Source organism: Leguminivora glycinivorella, chromosome 14 (assembly GCF_023078275.1).
Source record: "Leguminivora glycinivorella isolate SPB_JAAS2020 chromosome 14, LegGlyc_1.1, whole genome shotgun sequence".
Lineage (NCBI taxonomy): Eukaryota > Metazoa > Arthropoda > Insecta > Lepidoptera > Tortricidae > Leguminivora > Leguminivora glycinivorella.
This window is the reverse complement of record NC_062984.1, coordinates 3,241,671-3,258,828: the sequence shown is the minus strand read 5'-3', so window position 1 is coordinate 3,258,828 and position 17,158 is coordinate 3,241,671. Positions and strand designations below refer to the sequence as shown.

Here is a 17,158-nt window from a genome sequence, read left to right as displayed (position 1 = left end):
TTTTATTGTATGGGAAGTTCCATAGACGACTGCTTGACGATGATGAGTCTATCAAAATGTGGTCGATTCAACTGGCCCTTATTTTCAAATATCAAAAGAAACATTCGAGAAAAAGTTGTCCGATCCCTAGAGTACGTTAAATCGGCGACACATAAGAGCCGCGACCACCCTCGATCGGTTATCTACTCGGACTCGTGTATGCCGGACTCGTTGTCTTCGTCCTTGGCGTCGAGCCGGGTCTTGAGGTCGTCGATGAGCGCGGCAGGCGGCGGCACGAGCGCGCACACCACGTCGCTCCCGTCGAGCAGCAGCGCCGTGCGCGAGTGCGGGGGCGAGGCGGGCGCGGGCGCGGGCGGCGCGGAGGGCGACGTCCCGCGCCCGCGCCACGACGCGATCTTGCCCTCGATGTCCAGCGTGCTTCGCTTCGAACCTCTGTATTCCGTTTCACTTAGTACCAGTTCTGTAACTTCGGCTTCGAGAGATCGTCTCCGAGAATCTTTTGTTTTTAAACCCTTTTTTGTGGGGATCTTAGATAGAGTAGAGAAGTATAGTCTCACCAGACTCGGTTGCGATCTCTCGAAAACTGAAACGACTCCGGAGCGAAACCCGAACCTTAGACTAGAGTTAAAATGGTCCCTGGCGTAGAAAATAACAGAAGTAACAAAACGGAAAGAACAGAGGGGAAGGGTCCGTCTCGTCATGCGGCCGTGCGTTAGTTTACAGTCGACATGCTTCTCATGCTTATCGATTAGGCTCTCTCGATAAAAAACTAAAATTACGATTATATTAAGATCCTAAACCGTGTTTATTTACAGTTGTATTACAATAATAAACCTAAACCAAAAAAAGCGTCATGCGAACGTGTAGCCTCAGCTTTATAACGCGCGGTGCTTATGAAAAGCGCCGCGGCGCTCCGATTGGTCGAGCGTGCGTTGGCGCGTTGTAAGGCCGCGGGCACACGGGCGGAACACAAGGTAAGCTAGCGGAAAGTGGCTAGGGGTCGCTAGGTGTCCGTGGGGCACTTACTTGGCAAGGGGTACGTTATCGCGGTCCGCGAACGCGTCATACAAATACTCGCTGTAACAGACAACACACGGTCATCAGCCAGCAGCGGACGCAGCATGCCGCGAATCGAGTCCCACGTTATATTTACACACTATCAGTAATAACCACTGCATTTATTATTTTTCGCTTTCAAAAACCAAAGTACAACTAAATACGCAAAATTACGTGCAGGTCCAATTATTTATCCACCACGCAATTCGCACAAAATGAATGCCAATGACAGCCAATTCCACGTTGAGGCACTGGTCCCACTGCGAGCTAGTAAACTATGAGTTGTCGGCTATAAAAACGAACAAAAGATAATCACTCCCGTGCAAATAAAAGAGACACGGCGATATTGATAGCTCACCGCTGGGCGAGTAACTATAAACATCACCGTGTCTCTTTTATTTACACCGGAGTGCTTATCTTTTGTTCGTTTTTATAGCCGATAGCTCATAACTTACTAGCTCGCGGTGGGACCAGTGCCTAATATACTCGTATCTTGTTGACACTAATAGACATACACGGCAGGACGTTACATTTTGGTGCCCAAACCAGGATACCAAAAGGCAGATCATTTCATGCGTAGCGTGTGATTTTCAACTTTAATATTACCGTGTAATTATTATTTACTGATAGCGTGTAAGCGTAACTTTATTATTATTGGACTTTTGGGTATGGGACATACGAGTTCGCTAGGGTCCGTTCACAACACAGGGGGCATAGAGGTTGTGTTTTGGGACGAGCAAAATAAAAATATTGTGAACGCATCCTATCACGCCGCCATTTTCTTGTAGCAAATGTCAATGGGCCCGGCAAAATAATGACACGAGCGCTTCTAAGCGTCTAAGAACCAAAATATGTCATCGATAGTCCTACATGTGCCTAGTGGGATAGTCTTACAATAAATCTTAATACTTATCATAATATATACACTATACCTAATGATGGTGTCGATGGAAAATAAAAGTAAATTAAATTAAATAGAAAAAATATACTAATAAATAGTCTAGCTATAGTTTTACATGTCTACGAAATTGAGAATACACTGCGGGTTACATTCGAGCAATACAGTGAAGGCCCTGATACTGAGTACTGACCAAGCAATGTACGACAACATGGAAGGAACACCGAGCAGCTTGTCCACTGGATGTCACCTTACGTAGCGGTTAACACATTCATTACCAGCCAAAAAATAGCGCACTAGGTCGTAATTTATAAGCGGCCGCTTATATGGCGAGAACCCGCCTAGCGGGTTCTCCGGCATCTGAGCAATTCACGAGTGCCCACCAGGCGGGTTCTTGGTCGCGAAAGTGTTAAGGTTGGATCCAGCGAGCAAGGGTATCGTGCAAGCCGCTATAAGGTCGAAGAGCACACGCCACGGCAGCGGACGCACCAATACCACAATGAACCAAGTTTTGATAACATACCTATGTGTGATGTGTTTGAAGTTTTACTAGATACTGTAAGATGTTAGTGAGATAAAGAGCGATAATCGAAAAAAAAATTAACAAATATATATAGAATGCTATTTTTAAAGCAATGTTAACATATTATAGTAGACTACTTTCCTTGTCTATTTACCTATCTAAACAAATATAAATAAGTACGTAAAAAACAATAAATAGTTTTAAAAACAACTAATAAGCGGATATACAAGTATAAAAGTTGAAAACAATCAATCATATAATGTATATTTTGTTAGTCATCTCCATATCTCACTACCATCTGTACTAGTCCGATGTTACGATGTGTGAGTGGCATGCAAGGGTGTTGGCGCGTCTGTATACAGTGTGTTACCGGAGGGCGCGTAGGGTCATCGCCACCATCCGCGCTGTTGGCACATCGGCTCATACTCACTGTTAACAACATCCCCACACGTTAACAACCCTATACAACCCATACTTCTCCCACTGACATCTTTAATGAAGGATTGATGTATCTCAAAATACCCCTATATGAAAAGTAATTTTTTAAATATTCTATAATCTAGGAAACACTCCCGTATTTTACAATATAAAATGGACGTAATTTAGAGAGAAAAAAACCTACAAAAACCTATTTTTTGTGACAGCAAAATTAAATCATTTAATACCAGACAAAAATGGCGCACTAGTCAGAAACCCGTCGTAATGTATAACGGCCCGCTTGTATGGCGACGACCCGCCTAGCGGGTTCTCCGGCATTTGAGCAAAGTGTTCTTAGTTGCAAAGTGTTAACATCAATACCAAATACTGATAATGGTTTTTTTTTCGCTTTATTACGTCCATTACTAACCCACCCTTTAAAAGAAAGTCACGCTGTCCTTATATCGATTATACTCAACTACTAATATGATGTCTTGTGTTTTTTTTTATTATTATTCATAAGGGAGTAAGAATGCTCACATATAGTCCCTTTAACAACCTTTCAAATTAATCATATAAATGTTGACGGGATTTGAACCCGCACCAGCCTGTGAGGTTGATGGCGATGAGTGAACAACTGAAAAAATATGAACAACTTAACATAAACGCAATCTAGTTCAGAAAAATCCAAGTCCTATAAAATTTAACTACGCACAAAGAAATCAAAATTTTTGTATCTGTGTTCGAAGTTCTTGCGTTCAAATAAAATATGTGTGTCCGAAGCTCTTCGATCTTATAGCGCCGTGAACAATGTGAACATAACCGACAAGGCAAATGAACTCAGCCGGACAGGGCCGGCCCCCCTTGGCGCTGGCAGGGCAGTCCACTAAATACAGGGATGAGGGTGCAAAACAAACCCAACTCAGACGGACAGACAAATAAGACAAACTTAAGTCTCAAATTAATTCATATGAAATTAGTGAACGAAAACAACGGAAAGTAAATTAAAGGAACGATTGCATTCGCAAACGATTCCAAAAGAATGATGGCGATGTATGATGACTTAGAGCTAGAGCGTACTATCAACATGACTGACCCATTGTAGACTTCCCCCTTATTCATAAAAAAGTTACTGAACTGATTACTTGATTAGTTAAAAAAGTGTTTTGTCCCTTTCTCACAAATACCTAAGTCAACGTGACAGAAAGGAACAAAACACTTTTTCATCAGCAATTCAGTAAGTTTTTTATGAATAAGGGGGTTTGTATAAAATGGCTAGTTGGGTGATAGTAGGCGATGGCAGGGAATGCCGGAGCTGAGATGATGAGCACAATGCGCAATTCATAAGAGCTGACATGAATGAAATTAATGTTTGAATAAAAATATCTATGTGTAAAGGGGCCATTTTTTTCAAAGTTGTCCACCCCACTTCTTTTTGGATTTGGAAATTTTTATGTGTTTTCCACTCAGAATCGCGAGCTCTTTCAATACTAATAGGAGAAAAAAGTGACCCAAGGTTTTTTTCCCATTCGTTTACCATTTTTTCATACATTTTGTATAGCGGTAACGGAATGGAAGGTTCGAAAAAATGTATGGAAATCTTGGGAAATTTTTTTTCTCCTTTCAGGATCGAAAGAGCTTTCGATTCTGAGTATGAATCGCGTAAAAATATACCTATGTTACAAAAAAAGTGGAGTAGACAACTTTGAAAAAAAAATGGCCCAAAGACGTAATGCGGAAAGCTTTTCTTTCGTATTAGGCGAGACGACTAAAAAGAACTAATTAGTCCGTCAGTTACATTATCAAAGAATTTTAAACACGTTTTTTTTTCTCTTTTCTCGTAAACGAAAAATGACGACGGTACAGTGCGTTGAAGTTTCGCGTGACGTCACGCCTAGGTACAATTTTTACTTAGAAGTGACGTCACAATAGGTACCCCAACTAAGGAACTTTGATGCTCTATATCTTTGTATTTTTTCATTAATGAAAAAGCGAAAAATATGTGTTCAGTATTTTTGGACGATCTAACTGACGGACTAATGCCATTTTTTTATGTAGTCGTCGTCCCTATTGACTTGAATCACATTAACCAACAAAATGGTGTCACTCTGAATGATAATTTCATTCATTTCATTCGAGTCAGATTTCGGGCATTAACCTGTAGAGAAGTATCATGTCAGATCCGCTATTCCTTGCGACTGCATGTCTCACAAAGATTCTATTGATGTCTGATAGTGATAAAAGAGCATTGGACCCCTTAAAAGTGCCTTAACATTTTGTGTGACATACAGTTCAGTATTTAAAAGTAAGTTCAGTCTAAAACTAGACTAGTTGGGAAATAACTTCTTTTCAGTTTTAGCAGATAAGTTAGATTTGAGATTAGTTAGAAAAATATTGTTTGCAATTAATGTGCTAATTAGAAAATACTAAATAGTCTTAGAAATGTACTTCTTTTAAATCAATTTTTCATTGCTAGATTTTTTTTTTATTGTATTTTAATGCTTTTTCTTGAGATGAAAAAGGTAAACTTGTATCATCTGATTTTGACAACTGAAAATTATTTTCGATAGTTATTAAAAGATATACATTTCTATTTTGAGCTTCTTGAGATCTATTAAAGCTGATTCACGAAACTTTTGTATTAATAATTTGATTAGAGTAAAATGAATAGGAATATATTTTGAAACCGCTCATTTTACTCTTTATAACGTTGAAAATAAAATGTCTATTTTAACATTTAAATTAATTGTATAGCAACTGGTCTAAAACGCAAAATGCCAAATATGATGCCTTAACAAGTCGAATGGCACAAACGCTCACGAAACGAAATGCTCGTAGATATCTGTCTCTATCTTGCGTATTAGCATTTCATTTCATTTCCAAACTATTAGTATTAGTATTTCACTTCATTTCCAAACTGCACAGAATAGAAGCCTGGAGTAGGGGGAGCTCCGTCGAAGTCGCTTTAAATAAAAGGAAAAAAACTATTGTGGATATTTTGCGTTTCAGACCAGTTGCTACTAATCCGAATGGTGATCATTTACCAGTATCAGCTTTAACCGATCGCCCTCGTGATTATACTTATAGTCTCTTATAAATGATAAAGTGTGGTACGTACGCTTCGACTAACGGCCCGGGGTATGGGTCGACGTGCTTGTATAGTCTGGCAAGCCGCTGCGCCACCACCATCAGCGGCACCAGCAGCACCACGCACCATGCTAGCGCCATCCAGTACCCGTTCTAAAGGAAAAAAAAGTACATTACGGAACGTGTGCCGAACGATGAATATTGCTAACGAGAGTATATTAAATCGCGACAGCTTGCCAGATTTAAGGACTCGAATTTGCAATATTCTTAAGCCCCCGAGTTACACACAATGTTTAAGTTAAATCGCGACTGCTTGCCGGAGTGATTTATGGACTAGAGTTAAAAAAATATGAAAAAAGTGCATATATTACTATGTCTAGGTTTCGTTCAGTCTTATGGGGGTGAATTTTTCCACCCCCCTTCCTCTCGTGGGTGTCGTGGAAGTCGACTGTGTGATATGGGTTGGAACTGTAAGTACATATATTGCCACATCCTTATATTACAAATCCTTAATTAGAGTGGCAGTGAAACTTGAGCAGTGCAAGGCATTTTTTGTGGCGCCATCTATGTGTGGTGTAGTGTATGCGTGTTCTTTATGCGGTCGCATTTTAATGTATGGAATGGTATGATCTTCTTATATTTAATATATGGTCTCACGAAAGTTTAACGTGTATAAGTAGTACCACGGTATAATAAAGAGTACTATCGTACAGTATGGCCACTCCCGCTCCCCGTTGAAAGTGCCGCCCACCCCCTCTCGGTTACCTCACAGTTACCGCCTGTCAAAAAGGCGAGCAGTCGACCTGTCACATGTCACTCATACAAGCATAGTACGCGTTAACCTACACGAGCTTAGACTGTGTGCTAGGAACGCGCGTCTTTCATATATTTGATCGCCAGTGACCGAGGTGTGGTAGTACTCACCACTGGCATGAGTATTTTCTTGCAAGCCGCGTCCCTTGTAGCGTTGAAGGCGTTAGACATGGGCGCGCAGTAGCCCACCTCGTGCTCGGCCGCGTAGATCACCATGTCCAGGTATTCGTTCAGTCTTTGGGCGACCACCTTCGCGAAGTCTTGGATTAACTGAAAAATAGAAGGTTATATTTATTTATTGGAGACACTTAACTTTTTTTTTATACCACGTCGGTGGCAATTAGGCACACGGTCCGCCTGCCACCTTCAACTCAAGGGGTGTCATATGCGCGTTGCCGACCCATTAGAAACTTGTACACTCCTTTTTTGAAGAACCCCATACTGTAGTTCATCGAAAATATCTCGGCATGCTCATTCCACAGTCGGAGCGTCCGCGGGAGGAAATTCCTTTGAAACCGCACGGTGCGCGACCACTTAGGTTGCAAGGTGTGTGGATGAACGCACAACGTGATCAATAATTTTTAAGAAAAAAAACCGCCTTCCTTTGGGGTTCTGGTGATAAATACTTTCAAATGTTGGATTATGTTATCAATTCGTCTGTATATTTTTTAATGTTTGTTATTCGATATCTCCGTCATTTCTGAACCAATTTTGAAATTTGGATGATTCTGAAGTACTTACAAATGAGAATGATTAACAGAACAGAACTCTAACCAGGGGCGGCTCACTCTTCATCAGCAGTTCCACTGCACCAAATGTCACTGTTCTGGACGTAAGTGCATGCTGTTCTTATAAAAATACCAAAGTCACTATAAGTGTGCCGTTCAGATTTGAGGAGTTCCGTTCTGACCATCATCAGCAGTTCTACTGCACCAAATGTTACTGTTCTGGACGTAAGTGCATGCTGTTCTTATAAAAATACCAAAGTCACTATAAGTGTGTCGTTCAGATTTGAGGAGTTCCGTTCTGACCATCATCAGCAGTTCCACTGCACCAAATGTTATTGTTCTGGACGTAAGTGCATGCTGTTCTTATAAAAATACCAAAGTCACTATAAGTGTGTCGTTCATATTTGAGGAGTTCCATTCTGTCCATCATCAGGAGTTCCACTGCACCAAATGTCACTGTTTCGTACGTAAATGCATGCTGTTCCTTTAAAAACACAAAAATCACCATATGTATGCCTTTCAGATTTGAGGAGTTGGAGAACTGGGTTCTGAGAAAAATGGGACCAATCTGTATGCATATACATTCAATCAAAAAATAATAATTCAAAATCGGTCCAGTAACGACGGAGATATCGAGGCAGTGGCGGTACAGCCATATAAGCCCAAAAGCCGGGCTTGCCCTAACATTTTTAAAATCGCGCGCTAATATTAGATATTATTAAGTTCTCCATAAGTGAAGCTCACGGTCGGCCATACGGTACAGACCACAGCATGTTGCCATGTTTTGCCGTGGCGCTAGTGCAGCGCGGAAGAGCACGTTCACTACGTTCAGCTATATCTTGCTCGCTCGCACTCGTTGGCTTGCAATGGGGCTTGCTCTTGCATCCTTTTTTTCCTAGCTTTTAGCCTACATTCTGCCTAGCAACTTATATAACTATTTGTAGGTATATATAGAACATTTGTTCCACGATTTAAGCCGGGCTTTTGGTATGAAGTGAGGAACAAGATTGAGCGCGCGTTTGATTGACAACTTCAAGTGTATTATTATTTAGTCGAAAGTTTTATTTGCGTTAAATGAATGTGCTCTTCTTCGTTTTCTTGTTATTAAGTGTTTAATTCGTTTAAAAATCCAATTGACAATGGATGAATTTGTTCCTTGTGACGGTGACAAATGCGTGGTACACATATTACTCGACGAAGGCAAGGTAAAGTAGTTAAATTTTGCCCAAAAACGAGACATTATTTCCGCGCGAAAACCAACGCCCGGCTTGTGTATTTCTCAGAAAAGTGCGGCGCGTAATGGAACATTTTGTAGGGCTGTGAGTTCGAAAATTGAAGATTAAGTAGTTAGATATTGCCAAAACGTACCTTTCGGCTTGCCTCACTTTGAAACCCTAGGCACGCCACTGTATCGAGGAACAAACATTAAAAAAAAAATAATAATAATAAATACAGACGAATTGAGAACCCCTTCCCTTGAGATTTGGCAGGTGGTTAAAAACAGGCCTGGGTGCGTAGCCGAATGGCACAAACGCTTGATGAAATGCTCACGAAACGAAACGCTCGTAGATATCTAGGTATCTCTATCGCTCGTGCGTATTGGCGCGACAGAGCCAGACTACCTATGGCAGCGTTTCATTTTCGTTTCGCTTTGAAAAATTAAGTTGCTTGAAATTAAGATAAAAATACTCACAGTTTGTATGACATCCAGCCCCTGTCTGTTGACGAAAATCTCGGCCTGTGTGGTCTCGTGTATAAGGTAGCCTATAGCTTCCTTTAGTGACGAGTCCTGTCCCTTAGCTTCGTAACCGTCACCTGTAAACCTCCTAGGACCTCAGTTTAGAAATACTCACAGTTTGTATGACATCCAGCCCCTGTCTGTTCAGGAAGGTCTCAGCCTGTGTGGTCTCGTGTATGAGGTAGCCTATAGCTTCCTTCAGTGAGGAGTGGTTGAATCGCAGCCCGTCGCGCAGCCGAGTCGCCGTTACCTGCAAAAATGCCCAAAAAATATTTACTACTTGAAAAAAAGATTTAAGAGGCATGGAAAAATACTTCAACTCAAATTAGGAGGAAAGTATAGGAGAGTAATTCCCGAAAAGTTTGTACATTTGGATCACGTCTCCGATTTTGATAAAAATTGGTAGGCTAATAGGTTTCCCACAATGTCCCAGGTAGTTTGTATTGTATGAGAGAAGTTCCCGAACACTTTGTACATAGCCACGTCAGCAAATTTTAATTGATCCTATTTTGTTACCAACATTTAGTAATATAAGTCGACTTTCGTAAGATATATACTGGATAATTATTATAATTAAGAAAATATAGATACTAGAGAACCTTAATCTTATACTATTAAACGAGCAATTCTTGTATATTTATTTATTTATTTATATATACCGACGATCTCGGAAACCGCTCTAACGATTTCGCTGAAATTTGTTATGCGAGGGTTTTCGGGGGTGAAAAATCGATCTAGCGTAGCCTTCGATCCCGGAAAACGCAAATTTTCGAGTTTTCATGAGTTTTTCTTTCGCGTTTGTAAACGTAAAATATGGTCCTTAATTTCGACGCGCGCGCATCGATGCCGCTTAGCTCAGTCGTACGAGGTCGGTCCAATGTACGCAGATAGATCGTAGGTGTCAGGGTTTCGAATCCCGGCCAGAAATTAAGTTTTTGTTTTTTGTTTTTTGTCTTTTTTTTGTTTTTGTATTTATAAGAGTTCTTTTTTATCTAAAGACGTGATATATTAAAATAGAACCGAGCGAAGCTCGGTCGCCCAGATATTGACGAAATAAAACTTACTTACTAAAATCTCAATTCATCAAAAAAATCTTGGTAACAAAATAGGAATAATAAAAACAAATTTAACTTTTTCCTTAATTTTTGTACAAACTTTTCGAGAACTGCTGATGAAACCTTAAATTGTTACCAGATTTTTATACATTTTCGGTAACAAAAAAGGCCTACGCCAAATCTTGAGATTAGTTGTCAAAGCGGACCCCAGACTTTCATGAGCCGTGGCGAATGCCGGGATAACGCAAGGAGGATGATGAATAGCGTTTACTTACATTCAATTGCCTGGTATGTTCAAGCATGGGTGTGACGATGTTAGTGTGGTACGCCGTCAACATCACTGCCGCGTCTCGTAACTCGATGGAGACTCGCACGAAGCCGGAGCGGTCGACGAGCGAGTTAGCCGTCGCGTCGAGTTGCGTCGCTAACGTGTCCAGCGACAAGTTCGTCATGTTGGTTTCCAGCTGAAATCAAAAAGGGGTACCGATTAAAGATATGTGACAGACGACTTTTTGATTATGTTTTTTTAATTCCGCTACCCAAAGTTTGTCGGGAAGCGATCGCTCTTTAGCGATAAGACCGCCTGCTGTCTGCCTTTATTTATAATTATTTGTTTTGTCTCCACCGTGTCTTTATTCTGTATCTTTTGCTGAGGTGTGCCAATAAAGAGTATCTATCTATGACAAAAGTAAGAAAAGTCGAAGTCCGACAATCCCTGTTCAGCCAAGACATTTTGAGTTTGGCTTGTGGCTAGAGTATGGTGATTGGTCGATCGTGGCCGAGGAAGGTTGGATTATTAGCTGCTTCGCTCTGCAGTCTACAGCAATTCGCATAGGAAGGACGTAAGACGACGCGTACACCGCGACAAAATGTACTGAGGAGACGTTTTTTAAATTACACGGGCGGCGTGGCGCTGACGTCCGTTCCGCGTCTTAAGATAGTCTGTGTGTGGATAGTCCCTTAGATTGATCTATATAAACTTACAGCATGAAGTATTCGGTCGAAGTCGAAATCAGACAGCCCTGATTCAGCCAAGCGTGTCAGCTTGAGTTTGGCTTGCGGCTTGAGGATGGTGACGGGGCGCTCGTGGCCGGGGAAGGTGGGGCGCAGGGCGGCGGCTCTGCGGTCGACGGCTTGAGACGCCTGCTGCTTGAGGGACTCCAGGTCCACGAGGCGGTACAGCTGGAGTGTCTGGAAATGATAGCACTGTTGATTCACTGTTCACGACAACCAGTCTATTTGCTACTTCACGACAGTGACAGTGACAATAGGCTAGTTTCCTATACTCAAAATAACATATTTTATGCAGTGCACGAAATAAAGCCCCACATAGCCCGTAGTTATGTTTGAACATAATTTCTATTTAATAAGTCAAAGAGAAGATATAAAGTAAATGAATTGACCGTGGCGTCACTCCTCAGTATTTCATAGTGATTCCCATATTAGCAAATCGTTTTGACAATTCTTAAAAAGAAGCCGATTTGACTAGTAGGAAACTAGCCTATTCTGTGCCATTTCTGGATTGATAAGAAACATTGCTACTCAGCGTCAATATTTACTTGTTGAACAGGCAATGAACGGCGAGCTGTTTATCGGTTAAAACCGGTTTATTTCGATTTTACTCCGAACTTTGTAAAGAACGCGAACGTTATAAGAACTTTATTTTAACCAAAATAAACCGGTCTATTCGACGAGCGACGAAACGCACCGGCGCCGCGTAAATATCTACGTTTACGCAGTGACTTTTTTGTTTGGTTAGAACAGTATTACCTATCCATGCTGCGGAATAAAACGGTTTATTTTGTTCTAAACCGGTTAATCGAACGAAACCTTTATGAAAGCGTTTCCCTAAAAACCGGTTTAAAAATAGCGGTTTTTCGAGCGAAAACGTAACTTAAAGGTTTTGCCGCAAGTACGTGATAACGGTTTGAAAATTAAACCGGTATCCGAGCCCTGGTCGGGCGACAATTATTACTATTGTCGAATAATGTCGATCCGAATTTGCCGACCGGTCTGGCCAAACGCGTAGTGACCCTGCCTGCGGTGGTTCAAGGTTCGAATCCCGGTAAGGGCATTTATTTGTGTGATGAACACAGATATTTGTTTCTGAGTCATGGATGTTTTCGATATATTTATCTACATAAGTAAGTATATCGTCGCCTAGCACCCATAGTACAAGCTTTGCTTAGTTTGGGGCTAGGTTGATCTGTGTAAGGTGTCCCCCAATTTTTTTTTATTGTGAAATAGACCACTGCAGCCTCATGACTTCTGAAATTTTATAAATAAGTAATACTTAATCTAAAACTTATCTATCAAGAGTCTTCAAAATGACCTTGATGATATTTCTATCATATCGATATGATTGCTCACCTGCATAAGACTCTGGTTCCTGTGGCAGTAAGTAAGCACCCTGGACAGGTTGAAGTCAGGATCGCGACGTTCATTAAACATGAAGTTCTCCAGATCCACAAAACGGTCTATCTCTTCGAACATACGGTTGCCTTGAGGATATCTATAAAAATGAAAGAATGTTAAAAGAGGCCCCCGGTTATTTTTATGGAAAGGTCAGTAAATAAACGTGATTGGCCTAACTTGATTAGTTAAGCAACTAGAACCGAAAGCTAACGCTTACGTGAGCGGATCGCAGAGGAAACGCTGCGAGCTGACGCCGACGACGAAGTAGATCGCCATGACTAGGGAAACAACCCCTCCCACTATGAACATCACGCCCATTCCGCTGTAAAGACAAATATTTACATTTTAAATGGGGAATATTGGGAGTTCTGGAACAGTTGCAAGTAATTAGGTGCATCAATAGGGAACTTGACTTGACTGTAGTTAAAATAAAATATTTTATACCATGCACGAAATAAAGCATCAGATAATTATAAGAAAAGCATGGACAGAAGTTATTTTTAAATCCAATTTCTAATTAATAAGTCAGCTAGAAATAAATAAAGTAACTGAGTTGACCGTGACGTCACTCAATTCGATTTCATATAAATTCCATATTAGCAAGTCGTTCAAATTCGTTTTGACAGTTCTTAAAAAGAAGCTGATTTGACTAGGAGGCAAGTAGCCTATAGGGGGTTTTTTAAACAAGCAATTGTTTCAAGTGAAACGAAGTGAAACACAAAATTTGTCACCACACAAAGTGCGAGTATGTGAGTGTGTTTAGTAAAACGTCGTCCCACTTTGTCGATTGCTATAAACACGATATTTGCTTGTATGAATAAATTGACAAAACAGCTTTATAGCAATCGACAAAGTGGGACGTTTAATTAAACACACACACATTACCTGTAAAACATCAAACTATTTCAAATTCATCAATTTTTGACATTTATGATTCAAAATCGTTATTTAAACGTCAATTCTGCTCGCCAGCTTTTGACATCAAGTTTTTACAAAATCACTTTGCACTCATGTGCAACTTTGTCATTCGTTTTTGAAATATGAAAAGAGAGCCTTTACCAGTTAGTGTGGTGAAAAACAATTGTGAGGGTGCTTAGTAAAACTTCTTACTTTGTCGATTGCTTTAAATCCGCTTTGTTAGTTTATTCATATACATAAGATACAAAATAATCACATCTTCATGGTAAGAACATTTTCAGAATTTCGGTCCCCCCCAATTAGGAAAAGCTGTTAACAAAAATTTACTCGCTGTCAGTGTTGTGACGACGATTAAGCATAAAACCTGTCTAAAAATTTACTTTTTCACATTCTGAATGTATATTATCGCTTAAAGTTTATGTAATTAACACAAAAACAATATTTTTATTGAAATTTCATGCTTAATTACCATCACAAAACTGACAGTGAGTTAATTTTTGTTAACAACTTACGCTCATTGGGGGGGACCCAAATTGTGAAAATTGCCGTAAGCGACAAAATGGGACGTTTTACTACTACACAGTAACACAATTGGTGAATGTTACCACAAGAGACAGCGGGAGCCGGCGCCCTTATTGCAGCAGTCGCTCGCGCCGTACACGTCAGGCCGCTTGCCGCACACTCCACACACCAGCCCCCAAGCCACCAGGCACGTGATCTGCGAACGCACACATTCTTATACTCTGTCAGTAAATAAGAACTAAGAAAACTATAGGTATCCTTTTCTCTAGCATCCTAAAGAAAAGGATGCATATCGTCACTACTTTGAAAAAATCTCGTATCTCACGCTGAACAATCGAACAATACTCCTACATACCAAGAGTGAAGATCAAGATAAGTCAAATTTGAATTTAGAACGCTCGTATTTACCAATAAAAGTGAAGCGAACATCGAATTTGAATTTGGAAGCGGCGAGCAGGTATCGTAGCGGCGCTGGGATTTTGAATTTAGAATAGAATTGTACCAGTAGCAGTGAGGCGGCGGCCGCGCGGCCCGCGTGGCGGCGGTAGGGCCCGTACGCGTCGTAGTAATCCTGCACGGTGTCGGCGACACCAGCGCTGTGCTCCTGTATCCGCGCTGACGCGTTGTTGGAGAGGGCCGTCACGCGGTCCGCCATGGATTTGAGCTTGCGTCCTGGGGAAGCAATACAAAATAAACATGTGCCGATGTAAAAAGAACCATCTTGAGATTCTATAACGATTGAGATTTGAGACGCCACCGCGCCTTTATCGAAAATGATAGCACACTATAATCACTGTATAATAAAGAGTACTATCGTACAGTATGGCCACTCCCGTTCCCCGTTGTAAGCGCCGCCCACCCGCTCTCGGTTACCTCACAGTTACCGCCTGTCCGAAACGCGACCAGTCGACCTGTCATATCTCACCCATACAGTTAATTGAAAACAGTCAGGAAATAAATCTTGAATAAACACAAACTCCGCCAGTCGAGTAATAAAGACCAAAATTACTTGTTCGGTGTACTCCTCAATATAAGATCTTCTTATGAAGAATGAAGAACTCCAGGATAGTATTATCTTCTTTTTATTAACTTAATAACTAGGTACAAGTAGTTTAGATATTTTAATGAATCTATAGAGATATATGTGAAGCCGCTTCGGCTGTAAGTTGCAGTCTAATGTAGGTACACGGCGCGGGGGACCGTGACGTATGTGTGTGACGTCATGTGTCGTCAACCGGTCTTCGTACGAGTACTTGGGTAAACGTATGTATGTTGTGTGAACATTACTTGATTATTAAAAATAAAAAAATGGTATGTTGAATACGCACCAGTCTCAGCCAAAGCCTCCTTCACATTAGGAATGTGGTCGTCGACAGAGCGCTGGATGCCGGCCTGGATGTTGGCGAACACTTGCTGCCCTTCTTCGACATCCGCTTTAATATGACTGTCCAGGAGCTCCGTCACGTTATTCAGCAAATCGGAGACGTCCGGCATCTGAGAGTAAATGATACTTACAATAACATGGTTTATAAATGCACTAGTTATTAGTATTAGCATAAATTAAATATAACAAGATCATACCATTCCATACATTAAAATGCGACCGCCTAAGACCGCGCTTATACTCCACCACACATAGATGGCGCCACAAAAAAAATGTCTTGTAGCTTTCGATTATACTTGTAAATGGCGTTAAGTGTCACTTTTGACATAGATTTACGGCTCGGAATGGACACTTAATGCCAATCTACAAATAATCGGTGGCAACAAGGCATTTTTTGTGGCGCCGTGTATGTGTGGTGGAGTGTAAGCGCGTTCGTAGGAGGTCGCATTTTAATGTATGGGATGGTATGATCTTGTTATATTTAATTTATGGTATTAGTAGCGCGAGAGCACGAGTGGCGCTGATTGACATTAATACACGTCATTTTAGCGGCAATCCACACTCCGGCGACGCATGTTTTAAGACGCGGAGCGGACGTCAGCGCCACGCCGCCCGTGTGTAATTTAAAAAACGTCTCCTCAGTACATTTTGTATAGAAAGGAAGTAAGACGCGCCCCCTCACGACGCGGCGCGCCTCAAGCGTGGCGCTGACGTCCGTTCCGCGTCTTAAGACATGCGTCGCCTGTGTGTGGATAGTCCCTTATGGCCTGTCCAACATTAATGCTAGCGACGGCCGTTTGAACTAATTTGACACCATACAATTTAATATCGATAAGCCGACAAAATGAGGGCAGCACCACTCGTACACGTAACGACGTTCCATAAAAGACGCATGAGAGACAAAAAGTACAAATCTTGGCCAAATAATGATAACTTAACTTCTTTTTATTTGATACAAAGACAAATCCATTTGAACAAATGACGTACATTTTGACGACCGGTCTGGCTCAGTCGGTAGTGACCTTGCCTAGTAAGCCGCGGTCCTGGGTTCGAATCCCGGTAAGGGCATTTATTTGTGTGATGAGCACAGATATTTCTTCCTGAGTCATGGATGTTTTCTATGTATATAAGTATGTATTTATCTATTTAAGTATGTATATCGTCGCTTAGCACCCATAGTACAAGCTTTGCTTAGTTTGGGGCTAAGTTGATCTATGTAAGGTGTCCCCCAATATTTATATATATATATATATATATTTTTATTTTTTTTAATACTAGCTTTTACCCGCGGCTTCGCCCGCGTAATAAAAGTATTCTTATTGAAACGTTTACAAAAAATAAGATTTTCATTTGGATCCGTAGGTTTCTTTGTAGGTACATCTGTCCGCGATTATTTCGATTAAGGTAAAGCGGGGCAATTCTCGACTGGGGGGCCATTGTAACTGATCTATTTGCTGTACGGTCCGGTTTTGGCTGACTGTACCTTACACATATTACTATTGTTTTTAAAGAAATTCTTGCAATGATTGTAGAATTGTTACACAGCGACCACAGCGCAGGTAGTAGGTACGAATATGTATGTATTTTACCTATATAAATATTTA

The 17,158-nt window shown here is 41.0% G+C and overlaps 1 protein-coding gene across 4 annotated transcripts in view; it reads right to left on the bottom strand.

Moving 5' to 3' along the window:
- Positions 1-17,158, bottom strand: part of LOC125233131 (prominin-like protein) — a 105,598-nt gene that overhangs the window by 16,401 nt on the left and 72,039 nt on the right. For 2 of the 4 annotated variants that reach the window (XM_048138999.1, XM_048139003.1), the window contains exons 7-17: positions 15,499-15,664; positions 14,673-14,842; positions 14,254-14,366; positions 12,948-13,052; positions 12,686-12,827; positions 11,300-11,506; positions 10,591-10,779; positions 9,376-9,510; positions 6,906-7,064; positions 6,013-6,134; positions 1,027-1,077 (exon numbers count right to left, since the gene is read on the bottom strand). In XM_048138999.1, the coding sequence (XP_047994956.1) occupies positions 1,027-1,077; positions 6,013-6,134; positions 6,906-7,064; positions 9,376-9,510; positions 10,591-10,779; positions 11,300-11,506; positions 12,686-12,827; positions 12,948-13,052; positions 14,254-14,366; positions 14,673-14,842; positions 15,499-15,664 (1,559 nt within the window). Of the gene's footprint in view, positions 1-1,026; positions 1,078-2,840; positions 2,907-6,012; positions 6,135-6,905; positions 7,065-9,375; positions 9,511-10,590; positions 10,780-11,299; positions 11,507-12,685; positions 12,828-12,947; positions 13,053-14,253; positions 14,367-14,672; positions 14,843-15,498; positions 15,665-17,158 lie in introns of those variants that run through there. The other 2 variants (XM_048139004.1, XM_048139000.1) reach the window with 2 other exon arrangements.